Raw genomic sequence first — 15535 nt, 5'->3', positions numbered from 1 at the left:
GGTGCAGTTAACTAATGAACTTATTCTCTGCAGCAGAGGTAACTCTGGTTCTTCCTTCCTGTGGCGGTCCTCATGAGAGCCAGTTTCATCATTGCGGTTGATGGTTTTTCCGACTGCACTTGAAGAAGCTTTCAAAGTTCTTGAAATTTTCCGGATTGACTGACCTTCATGCCTTAAAGTAATGATGGACTGTCATTTCTCTTTGCTTATTTGAGCTGTTCTTGCCATAATATGGACTTGGTCTTTTACCAAAGTGTGTGCAGAGCTGACCACAAAGCAAAGGGTGGCTACTTTGAAGAATCTTAAATATACAATATATTTTTATGTTTAACAGTTATTTGGTTACTACGTGATTCCATATGTGTTCTTTCATAATTTTGATGTCTTCACTATTATTCTACAATGTAGAAAATAGTAAAAATAAAGAAAAACCGTTGAATGAGTAGGTGTGTCCAAACTTTTGACTGGTACTGTACATTTCACAGCGGTTTAGATGGTTCTCTACACTATACTTGCTTGTTTGTCACATAAACTGAAATTCGGCAAACTATTAACATTTTAGCAACCAGGAAATGGTGAAGCGATTTCTGCATAGTGCATATTTATTTTAGTTATTTATTCTGGGTTATTTCAAAATTACTGGTCACAGTTGCTAAAATACCTCCACTGATGTAAACACTTGATATGCCTGTTTAGTATACTTACGCAGGTCTGTGTGTTCTACTTAACTAAATTTGTCAGCTGGAGTTATCACCCTAAATCGGATGGAAAGGAAAAGCAGAACTGAAAAGGAATGAGCGTTACACAATTGCTCTTTTAATATATATTTTTTTGATCTTGTATTGAGATGAAGCAGAGAGAGGGGAAATGATGCAATGACTCCTTACTGGCTCTGGGTGACTCGTTAGTTTGTGGAGTTGGTTCATTTGTAAGCTTATACGCTGGTATAGTGGTGCCTGGAGAAGTGGGTATACTCTAATTATGCTAAAACATTTCTAAAACGGGCCGCCCAGTGAAGGAAAGGTGCCCTATGTGAAAAATTCTATGAGAAACGGTGACTTATACACTCTGAATGACCTAAAATCATAAATTCCATATTGGTCTTTCACAGTCAGGCCAACCCAAGCTGTACTGGGCAAGTAGGCTAATATTAGGCCTAATATTGAAACCGATAAATGAGACTATCAACTGAGTCAGAAATTTAAAGGTTTCAGATTTCGCTCTTAAAGTCACTTTTTTAAAAACGTAAATACAACACAATTGTATGTTCTAATGCCGTAACAATGCTTGAACCACATCAGGAGACTAAATTTGAGGTCTTGGAAAAAATCTAATGTTGATTTGAGTGTAGTTGCCTTTTAACTCGATGTGTGCAGGCACGTAGCACTGTTTGGTTAGCAGTATTTCTGTTGTACATGAGATGGAGTTTGGAAAAGAAATGGCCATTGGATTTATGCTAATTATCATAATATTCTGGCAGATAGGCATAGTCTACTTTGTAGCTAGTTAACATTTTAATAGAGAAGGTTTAAGGTTTTTGTATTTTTCCTGTTGCTTCATTGTTTGACACCTGGACATTTTACTTCATATTATGAGGCATTACCTTGCTTCAAAGTAGCAATATTATTTTTTAGAATTACTCATATGCGTTCTATTGGTTTTCTTTAAACTTTCATTGTCTAGCAGCCAAAGGCATTATCCTAGTCATATTAGCAACCCATGATAGTTGTTGCATCTTTAAATCCCCCTTCTTTCAAAAATTTCTAACCGATATTTCCATCTCTGGCCATGAAACCGCTCGCATGTGCGGTGCGTATTTTAGAATGGTGTTTTCCCGCAATTGAATTTTGGAACATTCATGCGTAAGCCTACTGCTATGTGTACATTGCTATGCCTAAAATGTGAAGAAATAGTAGTTTAGCAACATTTTAAGCTTAACATTCTGATCTGTTCCATCAGCCTTATTAATTAATATGGCATATACATTCAGAAAGTATTCAAACCCCTTGACTCCACATTTTGTTACATTAGTCTTATTCTAAAATGGATTAAATATTTGTTTTCCCTCACTAATCTACACACAATACCCAATAATGACGAAACAAAAATTGGTTTATATAAATTTGAGAAAATGTGTGTGTATGTATATATATATATATATATATATATATATATATATATATATATATATATATATATATATATATATTATTTTACTAAAATATTACATTTACATAAGTATTCAGACCCTTTACTCAGTACTTTGGCAGCGATTTCAGCCTTGAGTTTCTTGTGTATGACGCTACAAGCTTGGCACACCTGTATTTGGGGAGTTTCTTTCATTCTTCTCTGCTAGGTTGGATGGGGAGCATCTCTGCACATCTATTTTCAGGTCTCTCCAGAGATGTTCGAACAGGTTCAAGTCCGGGCTCTGGCTGGGCCACTCAAGGACATTCAGAGGCTTGTCCCGAAGCCACTCGTGCGTTGTCTTGACTGTGCTTAAGGTTGTTGTCCTGTTGGGTCGAAGGTTCACCTTCCAGTCTAATGTCCTGAGCGCTCTGGAGCAGGTTTTCATCAAGGATCTCTCTGTACTTTGCTCCTTTCATCTTTCCCTCGATCCTGACTAGTCTCCCAGTCCCTGCAGCTGAAAAATATCACCACAGCATGATGCTGCCACCCATGCTTCACCGTAGGGATGGTGCAAGGTTTCCTCAAGACGTGACGCTTGGCATTCAGGCCAAAGCGTTCAATATTGGTTTCATCAGACTAGAGAATCATTTTCTCATGGTCTGAGTCTTTTAGGTGCCTTTTGGCTAACTCTAAGCGGGAGGCCATGTGATTTTTACTGAGGAGTGGCTTCCATCTGGTTGGTAGAGTGCTGCAGAGATGGTTGTCCTTCTGGATGATTCCCCCATCTCCACAGAGGAACTCTGGAGCTCTGTCAGAGTGACCATCTGGTTATTGGTCACCTTCCTTACCAAGGCCCTTCTTCCCCGAGTGCTCAATTTTGCCGGGCAGCCAGCTCTAGGAAGAGTCTTGGTGGTTCCAAACTTCTTCCATTTAAAAATGATGGAGGCAGGACTCACGTGGGACTGCCAAAAAAGAAGGCAGCACATTAGAGAGCTCCTAATAACCGCATGTAAATACTGAAATTTAACGGCACACACTTTCATTTTTGTCTTAAACTGTACTGCAAGTCAATATATTAATATAAAGATAATTCACATTTTGAAACATCTCGCTAAGGTGGCGTTATTGGAATGTCAATACACACTAAACTTCACAGAAGGCCACATCGGCTAGCAAACAAACAGCAAGTCCTCCCGAATCCCCCCCACACCAAGACATGGATAAACACACGATAAAAACAACTTCCGAGCTAAAGGAAAAAGTTGATGCGATACAAGAGAGGATGGATGGGGCAGAAGGATGGATTTTGACAGTGAAGGAAGATATCTTCTGTCTGGAGAATGGTAGTGAGAATGAGAAAAAGCTGGATATATTGTGGAATTGTGTTGAAGAACTTGAACAGAAGTAGGAGAAATACAGTGATGTTGCTTAATCTGAAAGAGGGGAGTGAGGTTGGCGGTGGACTAATCTTGTGTGTGTGTGTGTGTGTGCAGAAAATCACCCCAGAAGGATTTGGAATTGATGACTTGAACGAACCCATCGCAGTTTAACCATGCCTGACGAGAATAGGCCCCCGAGAACGGTTCTCATCCACTTCCTACGATTTACAGCCCGGGACAAGGTACTTAAAGCGGCGAAAGAAAAGGGTGGTGTTCAGTGTGTAGGCCGCCAGCTGTCTTATTTACCCAGACTTGTCCAAGGAACTTGCAATAAAGAGGAAGACGTTTGCAATGGTAAAGAAAACACCTTGAGAAGAACGTCAGGCACACACTGGCATTCCCAGCGACCCTGCTCTTTTCTTGGAAGGGAAAGAAAATTATTTAAGGACAACATTGAGGCAGAGATTCTTGCTAGAGTAAGGTGTTTAGCCTAGATAAAGAAGACGAGACGAAGTAAAATACAAGTTGAATTGTATGCTGTTTACTATACAAATGAAGGTAGCTTATGTGTTTGCGGGACTCTGGGGAGTGTTGCTAATTTAGCCTAGGCTTTCAAGCGCCTCACAGACCATAAGGAATTTTGAGTTGAGACTGCAGGTTATCTTATCTATCATCAAGAAGCAAAGTTACGTTGCTATATTTTATTTTGGGATTGGTTTTCTACTTTTATTTACACTGTTTTATTGTACAGCTGGAGCATATATTGTGAAATGTTATATACGTGTGTTAAATGGGACACTTCACAGGCTATAACTACTCAACACAAATATGGCTAATGGTTATGTAAACATAATCTATTGGAATATAAATGGTTGTGGTAACCAAGGGAAGAGGAAAAAGATTTACATTTTAAAATCAAAACAGGCAAATATTGTGTTCATACAGGAATCACATTTAACAGATAGGCACTGACATTTAGAGGAGGCTGGGTTGCAGAAGTTTATCATAGCTCATTTAATTCAAAATGGGGTGATTATTCTGATAAACAAAATACTTAATTTTGAAGCACCACTCTCACGAGTTTGGCAGGCTTATCTGCATTGAGGCTCTTATAAATGGGATTAATGTAGTGGTATGCAGCATATATGCTCCCAACAATGAGGACACTGATATATGGTAAACGTTATACTGGGAAATATGGAGGGGCAGATCATCCTTGCTGGAGACTTCAACCAAGTGATGATTGATATGATTGATAGAAGTACATTTACAAGTAACTCCACGCCAAAGGATAGACTTGCAATACATATGCTAGCAGAAGATATGGGCCTTCCAGTCATACGGAGATTAGTCCATCCTAATGATGGGTATATTCTCTATTTTCTCCCACTGTCATAAGACACACACTAGAATAGATTTCTTCTTGATAACTAATTTCATGGTTAATAACGTGATTCATTGCAAGATTGGGCCCATTGCCCTCATAGATCATGCTATAGTATAGTTACATATTGATATAGACCATGCTATTACAAGATGAGATATTTAGCCAATCGTTAGCAGATGATCTTACATCCTTTTTTGAGATCAACATAGGCTCAACTGAAAAGAGTTTCACAGTATGGGAAACCTATAAAGCATATTTTAGATGGAAAATAATGGCACATGCGTCCAAAAAGAAGAGCGGAAGGGTTGAAGCAGTAAAAATATTAGACACCGAGTATGTGGTTTGGAAGGGATTTGACCAGACATTTTACAGATGGCACATTTCAAACTGCCTGCAAATTGAAATTTCAGTTACATGTAATGGATAACAAAAAGGCAGAATATGTACTGTTTTTATACTTTTTAAACCAGTTTTTATGAGGGAGGTGAGACGATAGGCAGGCTACTAGGTAAGACAACTAAAAATGCTGAACACTTCTAACATAATTCCAGCAATTAAGAAGGGCAATAAGATGGTGACCTCATCCAAAGAGAGAGAGTGTGTTTTTATGAAGATTTATATTAGGGATGCACGATGTATAGGTGAACATATCGGAATCGGACAATATTAACTAAAAATGCCAACATCGGTATCGGCCGATGTCTATTTTAACGCCGATGTGCAAAACCGATGTCAAAGCTGACGTGCATACCTATATAACATAGGTACATGACGTAATGACGACACACAAAATGTTGCACTACACGTGCAACACAGCGTTCCTAACTTAGCCCACAATGTCTGCTGTGTGGGTCGAGCAGTCATTTGAAAATTTCAGCGAGACGACAACTCAAAGGCCGAAATCCATTAAAGCCAAGATAATGGAATTCATTGCCCTTGACAATCAACCGTTCTCTGTCGTGGGTGATGTTGGCTTTCGCCGACTGGTCGAACACCGGTACACACTACCAAGTCCGCTATTTTTCAGATGTTGCCCTACCGGAGTTACACAGCAATAGCGCCACTGCTATTAGCTTCACGACATGCATACTATGGAATGCCATTTGGGTCTTTGCAAGTCAAAAAAGATACAGTAGCACTGTCAAAGCTGTATAAAAGTCTGCAAACACCGGCCACGAACGATGTGTTTTCAGTAGCGCTTTGGTAATAAAGCATCATTTGTTCGACCGTAACTTCTGGGGAAGCTAGCTTTACCTTGGTACCTACAGTTGAAGTCGGAAGTTTACATACACCTTAGCCAAATACATTTAAACTCAGTTATTCACAATTCCTGACATTCAATCCTAGTAAAAATGTCCTGTCTTAGGTCATTTAGGATCACCACTTTATTTTAAGAATGTGAAATGTCAGAATAATAGTGAAGAGAAATTATTTATTTCAGCTTTTATTTCTTTCATCACATTCCCAGAGGGTCAGAAGTTTACATGCACTCAATTAGTATTTGGTAGCATTGCCTATAAATTGTTTAGCTTGGGTCAAATGTTTTGGGTAGCCTTCCTCAAGCTTCCCCCAATAAGTTGGGTGAATTTTGGCCCATTCCTCCTGACAGAGCTGGTGTAACTGAGTCAGGTTTGTAGGCCTCCTTGCTCACACTCTTTTTCAGTTCTGCCCAGAAATGTTCTGTAGGATTGAGGTCAGGGCTATGTGATGTCACTCCAATACCTGGACTTTGTTGTCCTTAAGCCATTTTGCCACAACTTTGGAAGTCTGCTTGGGGTCATTGTCCATTTGGAAGACCCATTTGCGACCAAGCTTTAACTTCCTGACTGATGTCTTGAGATGTTGCTTCAATATAGCCACATCATTTTCCATCCTCATGATGCCATCTATTTTGTGAAGTGCACCAGTCCCTCCTGCAGCAAGCACCGCCACAACATGATGCTGCCACCCCGTGCTTCACGGTTGGGATGGTGTTCTTCGACTTGCAAGCATCCCCCTTATTCCTCCAAACATAACAATGGTCATTATGGCCAAATAGTTCTATTTTTGTTTCATCAGACCAGAGGACATTACTCCAAAAAGTACAATCTTTGTCCCCATGTGCAGTTCCAAACCATAGTCTGGCTTTTTTTATGGCGGTTTTGGAGCAGTGGCTTCTTCCTTGCTGAGCGGCCTTTCAGGTTGTCGATATAGGACTCATTTTACTGTGGATATAGATACATTTGTACCTGTTTCCTCCAGCATCTTCACAGGGTCCTTTGCTGTTGTTCTGGGATTGATTTGCACTTTTTCGCACCGAAGTACGTTCATCTCTAGGAGACAGAACACGTCTCCTTCCTAAGTGGTATGACAGCTGCGTGGTCCCATGGTGTTTATACTTGCGTACTATTGTTTGTACAGATGAACGTGGTACCTTCAGGCGTTTGGAAATTGCTCCCAAGGATGAACCAGACTTGTGGTGGTCTACAATTTTCTTTCTGAGGTCTTGGCTGATTTTTGATTTTCCATGATGTCACGCAAAGAGGAACTGAGTTTGAAGGTAGGCCTTGAAATTCATCCACAGGTACACCCCCAATTGACTCAATCAGAAGCTTCTAAAGCTATGACATCATTTTCTGGAATTTTCCAAGCTGTTTAAAGGCAAAGTCAACTTTGTGTATGTAAACTTCCGACCCACTGGAGTTGTGATACAGTGAAATAATATGTCTGTAAACAATTGTTGGAAAAATTACTTGTGTCATGCACACAGTAGATGTCCTAACCGACTTGCCAAAACAAGAAATTTGTGGAGTGGTTAAAAAACGAGTTTTAATTACTCCAACCTAAGTGTATGTAAACTTCCAATTTTAACTGTAGCTAGCACCAATACAACCAGCCTGAAAACAGAAACTGCAGAGTTGCAAAGAAAAAGCCATATCTCTGTCCAGTGTCTGTGTTCTTTTGCCCATCTTAATATTTTATTTTTATTTGCCAGTCTGAGATATGGCTTTTTCTTTGCAACTCTGCCTAGAAGGCCAGCATCACTGGGTTGCCTCTTCACTGTTGACGTTGAGACTGGTGTTTTGCGGGTACTATTTAATGAAGCTGCCAGTTGAGCTGTGAGGCATGTGTTTCTCAAACTAGACACACTAATGTACTTGTCCTCTTGCTCAGTTGTGCACCGGGGTCTCCCACTCTTTCTATTCTGGTTAGAGCCAGTTTGCGCTGTTCTGTGAAGGGAGTAGTACACAGCGTTTTATGAGATTTTCAGTTTCTTGTTAATTTCTCACATGGAATAGCCTTCATTTCTCAGAACAAGAATAGATTGACGAGTTTCAGAAGAAAGGTCTTTTGTTTCTGGCCATTTTGAGCCTGTAATCGAACCCACAAATGCTGATGCTCCAGATACTCAACTAGTCTAAAGAAGGCCAGTTTTATAGCTTTTTTAATCAGAACAACAGTTTTCAGCTGTACTAACATAATTGCAAAAGGGTTTTCTAATCATTAATTAGCCTTTTTAAAATGATAAACGTGGATTAGCTAACACAACGTGCCATTGGAACACAGGAGTGATGGTTGCTGATAATGGGCCTCTGTACGCCTATGTAGATATTACACAAAAAATCTGCTGTTTCCAGCTACAATAGTCATTTACAACATTAACAATGTCTACACTGTATTTCTGATCTATTTTAATGGACAAAAAAGTTGCCTTTCTTTCAAAAACAAGGACATTTCTAAGTGACCCCAATCCTTTGAACGGTAGTGTATATAAATGCCAACAAAATAACTTTTTTGTGTGTGTAACCTTTTATTTAACATGGCAAGTCATGTAAGAACAAATTCTTATTTACAATGTAAGCCTACCCCGGACGACGCTAGGCCAATTGTGTGCTGCCCTATGGGACTCCCAATCATGGCCGGATGTGATACAGCCTGGATTCGAACCAGGGACTGTAGTGACGCCTCTTGCACTGAGATGCAGTGCCTTAGACCGCTGCATCCATGTGTGTGTTTCAACTACTTAACTGTACTGGAATGCTTAAAAGGCCGCTAAAATGTTAAATATCAGTATTGTTTTTTTTGGCAAGTAAATAATTGGATATCGGTATCTGCCAAAAAAGTAATATCGGTGCATCACTAATTTATACACATCCTCCTCAGCGAGCCCTATAGATATGGGTACAGAATTACCTAGATTATCAGATAGCCAGGTAGAGGACCTGGATTGTACTATAACAGAAGAGGATGTTAGAGCTGCCATTTTATCTATGAAAGCAGGGAAATCACCGGGTCTGGACGGCCTTCCTGAAGAATATTATAAAAAGTATATTGACATTCTTAAGCCTGTATTGACAGTGGTTTTTCCAGGAGGCATTTAAAAATGGCTCCCTTCCGGACACCTTTAATGAGGCTTTGATATCGCTGATTCCTAAAAAGGATTGAGATACTACAGAACCTGGGAATTTTAGCGCTATCAGCCTCCTTAATGTGGATTGTAAGATTCTTACTAAGAGCCTTGCGATACGCTTAGAGAAGGAACTACCTAATATTATACATAGTGACCAAGTAGGATTTATTAAGAACAGGACCTGAAGTGATAATATGAGGAGGCTCTTACATCTCATGTGGTTAAACCGATCAAATATAGTTCTTATCGCTGCTGTCTCCTTAGATTCTGAGGAGGCATTTGATAGGGTAGAGTGGGCTTTTCTCTTAAGAACCCTAGAAAAATGTGGTTCTGGACCTGACTTGTAAATGGATAGGGTCCTCTATCCTAAAGCATCAGTACTTACAAATGGAATTATGTCTCCTTTTTTAGTCTTTCTAGAGGCACAAGGCAGTGTTGCTCGCTCTCCCCTCTCCTGTTCACCATAGTTTTAGAGCTTCTTGCAACAATGATAAGAACAGATCCAGAAATAAGGGGTGTACATTGAGGAGGAAAATAATTCAAGCTACTTATGTATGCAGGTGATATTCTACTGCTGGTCTCTGATCCTCTTCGGTCTGTACCACGATTACTTACTTGTATTGAATCATATTCTAGTATGGCAGGCTACAAAATCAATTGGAATAAATCAAATTTTATCGACCACATACACATGGTTAGCAGAGGTTAATAAGAGTGTAGTGAAATGCTTGTGCTTCTAGTTCCGACAGTGCAGTAATATCTAACAATTTGCCAACAACTACCTAATACACACAAATCTAAAGGGGTGAATGCGAATATGTACATAGAAATATATGGATGAGCGATGGCCGAGCGGCATAGGCAAGTGCAATAGATGGTATAAAATACAGTATATACATAGGAAATGAGTAAGGTAAGATATGTAAACATCATTATTAAAGTGGCATTGTTTAAAGTGATTAGTGATCCATTTATAAAAGTGGCCACTGATTGGGTCTCAATGTGGGGAGCAGCCTCTCTGAGTTAGTGATGGCTGTTTAACAGTCTGATGGCCATGAGATAGAAGCTGTTTTTCAGTCCCTCGGTCCCAGCTTTGATGCACCTGTACTGAACTCGCCTTCTGGATGGTAGCGGTGTGAACAGGCAGTGGCTCGGGTGGTTGTCCTTGATTATCTTTTTGGCCTTCCTGTGACATCGGGTGCTGTAGGTGTCATGGAGGACAGGTAATTTGCCCCCGGTGATGCGTTGTGCAGACCGCACCACCCTCTGGAGAGCCTTGCGGTTGAGGGCGGTGCAGTTGCCGTACCAGGCTGTGATACAGCCCGACAGGATGTTCTCGATTGTGCATCTGTAAAAGTTTGTCAGGGTTTTGGGTGACAAGCCATCTTTCTTCAGCCTCCTGAGGTTGAAGAGGTGCTGTTGCTCAGTTTGTCTGTATGTAGTAATAAGACTTAATATTTCCTGGGGTAACAATGTAAGAAATAATACATAAAAATACAAAATGCTGTATAGTTTCCTAAGGACTCGAAGCGAGGCGACCATCTCTGTCAGCGCCATCTTGCAGTTAGTCGGAAGCAATGCCAATTAATGCCATATGTTACTCTGGAACCGTTACCCTATTTAATTTCAAATGGGTTCCTACTTGGATTAAATATTTGGGCATTAGGTTAAGCTCAAATTTGGACCAAGTGAAGAGACCAAAATTTTGAGCCACTACGATTCAAGATTAAGACCAATTTAGAAAAATAGGAAAAGGTAACTTTATGTCGAAAGATCAACGTGATTAAAATGGTTGTGGTCCCACAATTTTATTATATCTCTGCATTGTTACCTATGAATATTCCAGACCGAACAACATGACAAATTAACTAAATACTTTGTGGGATAGGGAAAAACACAGAATTAATATGAAGGAAATGTTCTCACCAAGGGATGTAGGAGGCTTGGCTTTACCAGATGTTAAATTCTACAATTTATCATTTGAAATGGCTAAATTGCCGAAGCTTTGGGGCATAGGGATGCTGGCTTGGATTGCATAACAATAATTCCTGTTCTAAGTTATCCTTTCACCTCTGTTGATACTCTGTCACATAGTCTTACAGAGGAGAGGTCTATTGAAACTCCCAACTCAATTTTGTTACACTCAGAGGTGTATGAACAGTACACAAGATATGTGGAATTTCACATCTAAAACGAGGATACTCATCATTGTTGCACAATCCTAGGCTACGGATAGGAAAGAAGGCTGTGTACTGGAAACAGTGGCTAATGAAAGGAATTCATACTATAGGTGATCTGTACAATGAAGATGTTTTAATGTCCTACTCCGATTTGGTACAAAAATAGGATGTTGGAGACGAGGGACATTTCTGGAAATAATATTTACAATTGAGAGAATGGTTGTTAACCGGCTATCAATGAAATCCAGGAAAGAACCCAATAGCTGAGTATTTGGAATTACCCAAACATAAAGCAGCCATTTTCTACTCAATATTTCATCATCTGCAGAGTAAAGACTATAAATACCTCAGAACAATATATCAAATTGACCTAAAGTGTGAAATTGAGGATGATACCTGTTTTGAAGATCTTGTCCAGCTCAGGGAGGAACATAAGGGAAGACAGGGGGAAACTTACTCAATATAAGATACTACATAGGTTTTATTAGACCCCAACAAGGCTTCATAGGATGGGGCTGACCAACAATTCTCTGTGTTGGAAATGTCAAAAAGACACTGGGACATTTTTACACACAATATGGAAATTAACATTAGTTCTACCTGTCTGGAAGGATGTTTTGAAATATCTAGAGGAATGGTTGGGGTTAACAATTCCAGTTTCACCCAGAATGTCTCTTGGGCAATAGAACAGAGTTACCTAATGTAACAAATTAGGAATTTGCACGGGTCATGCCATTCCTGCTCTGAAACAGTGGATCGAATCAATGTTGGAGGTAGCATCTTATGAACAAACGCTTGCTAGGATCACCAGTAGAAATGACATTTCTAGAAGCTGGATGCATTTTATTTGTAATGTTTCTAAGACTGGGAGGTGATTGCTTGTGAACCCATTTAGTTCTGTATTGTAACTTGTGAGAGACTATTTGACTGTGTATACAGTGGGGAGAACAAGTATTTGATACACTGCCGATTTTTGCAGGTTTTCCTACTTACAAAGCATGTAGAGGTCTGTAATTTTTATTATAGGTACACCTCAACTGTGAGAGACGGAATCTTAAACAAAAATCCAGAAAATCACATTGTATGATTTTTAAGTAATTATATTGCATTTTATTGCATGACATAAGTATTTGATACATCAGAAAAGCAGAACTTAATATTTGGTACAGAAACCTTTCTTTGCAATTACAGAAATCATACGTTTCCTGTAGTTCTTGACCAGGTTTGCACACACTGCAGCAGGGATTTTGGCCCACTCCTCCATACAGACCTTCTCCAGATCCTTCAGGTTTCCGGGCTGTCGCTGGGCAATACGGACTTTCAGCTCCCTCCAAAGATTTTCTATTGGGTTCAGGTCTGGAGACTGGCTAGGCCACTCCAGGACCTTGAGATGCTTCTTACGGAGCCACTCCTTAGTTGCCCTGGCTGTGTGTTCGGGTCGTTGTCATGCTGGAAGACCCAGCCACGACCCATCTTCAATGCTCTTACTGAGGGAAGGAGGTTGTTGGCCAAGATCTCACGATACATGGCCCCATCCATCCTCCCTCAATACGGTGCAGTCGTCCTGTCCCCTTTGCAGAAAAGCATCCCCAAAGAATGATGTTTCCACCTCCATGCTTCACGTTTGGGATGTTGTTCTTGGGGTTGTACTCATCCTTCTTCTTCCTCCAAACACGGCGAGTGGAGTTTAGAACAAAAAGCTCTATTTTGTCTCATCAGACCACATGACCTTCTCCATTCCTCCTCTGGATCATCCAGATGGTCATTGGCAAACTTCAGACGGCCTGGACATGCGCTGGCTGAAGCAGGGGGACCTTGCGTGCGCTGCAGGATTTTAATCCATGACGGCGTAGTGTGTTACTAATGATTTTCTTTGAGACTGTGGTCCCAGCTCTCTTCAGGACATTGACCAGGTCCTGCCGTGTAGTTCTGGGCTGATCCCTCACCTTCCTCATGATCATTGATGCCCCACGGGTGAGATCTTGCATGGAGCCCCAGACGAGGGTGATTGACCGTCATCTTGAACTTCTTCCATTTTTAATAATTTGCCGGCCAACAGTTGTTGCCTTCTCACCAAGCTGCTTGCCTATTGTCCTGTAGCCCATCCCAGCCTTGTGCAGGTGTACAATTTAGCCCTGATGTCCTTACACAGCTCTCTGGTCTTGGCCATTGTGGAGAGGTTGGAGTCTGTTTGATTGAGTGTGTGGACAGGTGTCTTTTATACAGGTAACGAGTTCAAACAGGTGCAGTTAATACAGGTAATGAGTGGAGAACAGGAGGGCTTCTTAAAGAAAAACGAACAGGTCTGTGAGAGCTATGTGACTTTCTGGATTTTTGTTTTAGATTCCGTCTCTCACAGTTGAAGTGCACCTATGATAAAAATTACAGACCTCTACATGCTTTGTAAGTAGGAAAACCTGCAAAATCGGCAGTGTATCAAATACTTGTTCTCCCCACTATGTGCTATGTTGGAGGATTTGTCTTGATGTCATGCTCAATGTTTTTATGCTGTACAATGTTTTATTTGATTTGTTTGTGGAAAAAATAAATCTAACTTTAACAAAAATAAAAAGAATGATGGAGGCCACTGGGGACCTTCAATGCTGCAGAAATGTTTTTGTACCCTTCCCAAGATCTGTGTCTCGACACAATACTGTCTCGGAGCTCTATGCACAATTCCTTTGACCACATGGCTTTGTTTTTGCTCTGACATGCACTGTCAACTGTGGGACCTTAAATAGACTGGTGTGTGCCTTTCCAAATCATGTCCAATCAATTTAATTGACCACAGCTCGACTCCAATCAGTTGTAGAAACATCTCAAGGATGATCAATGGAAAAAGGATGCACCTGCGCTCAATTTCGATTCTCCTAGCAAAGTGTCTGAATACTTATGTAAATAAGGTATTTCTGTTAATTCATTTTAAATAATTTTATAAATTTTAGAATAAGGCTGTAATGTGGAAAAAGTCAAGGGTTCTGAATACACTGTACTCCCGCTAGACTACTTTGATACGTATCAGTGTGGATTAAGAAGGGAGTATGCGCAATGCCCAATGAAAAAGTGTGTATGCGGTCTATATCTGCGTATATACTCCACTACACCACTGTGCTGATATCTCTTCTTGTCCTTGTTTTGCCTTGCCTGTGTTGGGTTAGATTATGTTTTTGCCTGGGCCTGTGTAGGGTTAGATTATGTTTTTGCCTGGGCCTGTGTAGGGTTAGATTGTTTTTGCCTGGGCCTGTGTAGGGTTAGATTATGTTTTTGCCTGGGCGGACCATCTCACTGTTCCAGTTGTTCCCCATAGAAAGTGGTAAGCAGGCCAGTGTATAGTAATACTCATTATTCTTTCTCGCAGTTCAATTCGCTGTGACGACTATTTCCTCATGAGGAAATTTTCTCTCTGTTCACAGCCTTGTGGCTAAACCCTTATGGTACCAACACTTGGACTGAAAATTTAAAGATCATTTAAACTAATGTTCTGCAGGGAAAGCTACCGCTCTGCAGGGAAAGCTAACAGGCTAGGGCTAACACCAGCCGATCAGCAGGGAAAGCTAAAGGGTTAGGGCTAACACCTGCCTCTCTGCAGTCCAGCTGCTGATGCACTCATAGGCCAGGGTAGTGAGGGGAGAGACTGAGGTAGTTACCATAGTTAGCATGAAGAGCTAAAAGTGCATTTTGCAACATACAGATAGATCCATAATGGAGCCTCCACTTCAAAGAAATTCCCTTCCCTTCCCTCAATTAACCCTACACAGGCCCAGGCAAAAACATAATCTAACCCTACACAGCCAGGAACATAAGGCCCAGGCAAAGACATAATCTAACCCTACACAGGCCCAGGCAAAAACATAATCTAACCTACACAGGCCCAGGCAAAAACATAATCTAACCCTACACAGGCCCAGGCAAAAACATAATCTAACCCTACACAGGCCCAGGCAAAAACATAATCTAACCCTACACAGGCCCAGGCAAAAACATAATCTAACCCTACCACAGGCCCAGGCAAAAACAAATCTAACCCTACACAGCCCAGGCAAAACATATCTAACCCTACACAGGCCCA

At 40.7% G+C, this 15535-nt stretch overlaps 1 protein-coding gene across 4 annotated transcripts in view; it reads left to right on the top strand.

Moving 5' to 3' along the window:
- The window catches only part of LOC111959525 (ganglioside-induced differentiation-associated protein 2-like), a 55557-nt gene that overhangs the window by 23233 nt on the left and 16789 nt on the right, over positions 1–15535 (top strand). Inside the window, exon 13 of one of the 4 annotated variants that reach the window (XM_023981138.3) lies at positions 742–2122. The exons of the other annotated variants lie outside the window; for them this stretch is intronic. Within the exon in view, the coding sequence (XP_023836906.1) occupies positions 742–797 (56 nt within the window). The 3' untranslated portion in view covers positions 798–2122. Of the gene's footprint in view, positions 1–741; positions 2123–15535 lie in introns of those variants that run through there. 4 annotated transcript variants of the gene reach the window in all.

Source organism: Salvelinus sp. IW2-2015, linkage group LG36 (assembly GCF_002910315.2).
Source record: "Salvelinus sp. IW2-2015 linkage group LG36, ASM291031v2, whole genome shotgun sequence".
NCBI classification, from domain to species: domain Eukaryota; kingdom Metazoa; phylum Chordata; class Actinopteri; order Salmoniformes; family Salmonidae; genus Salvelinus; species Salvelinus sp. IW2-2015.
Note: the sequence above shows the minus strand (reverse complement) of the source record. Positions and strands in the feature narration are given on the sequence as shown.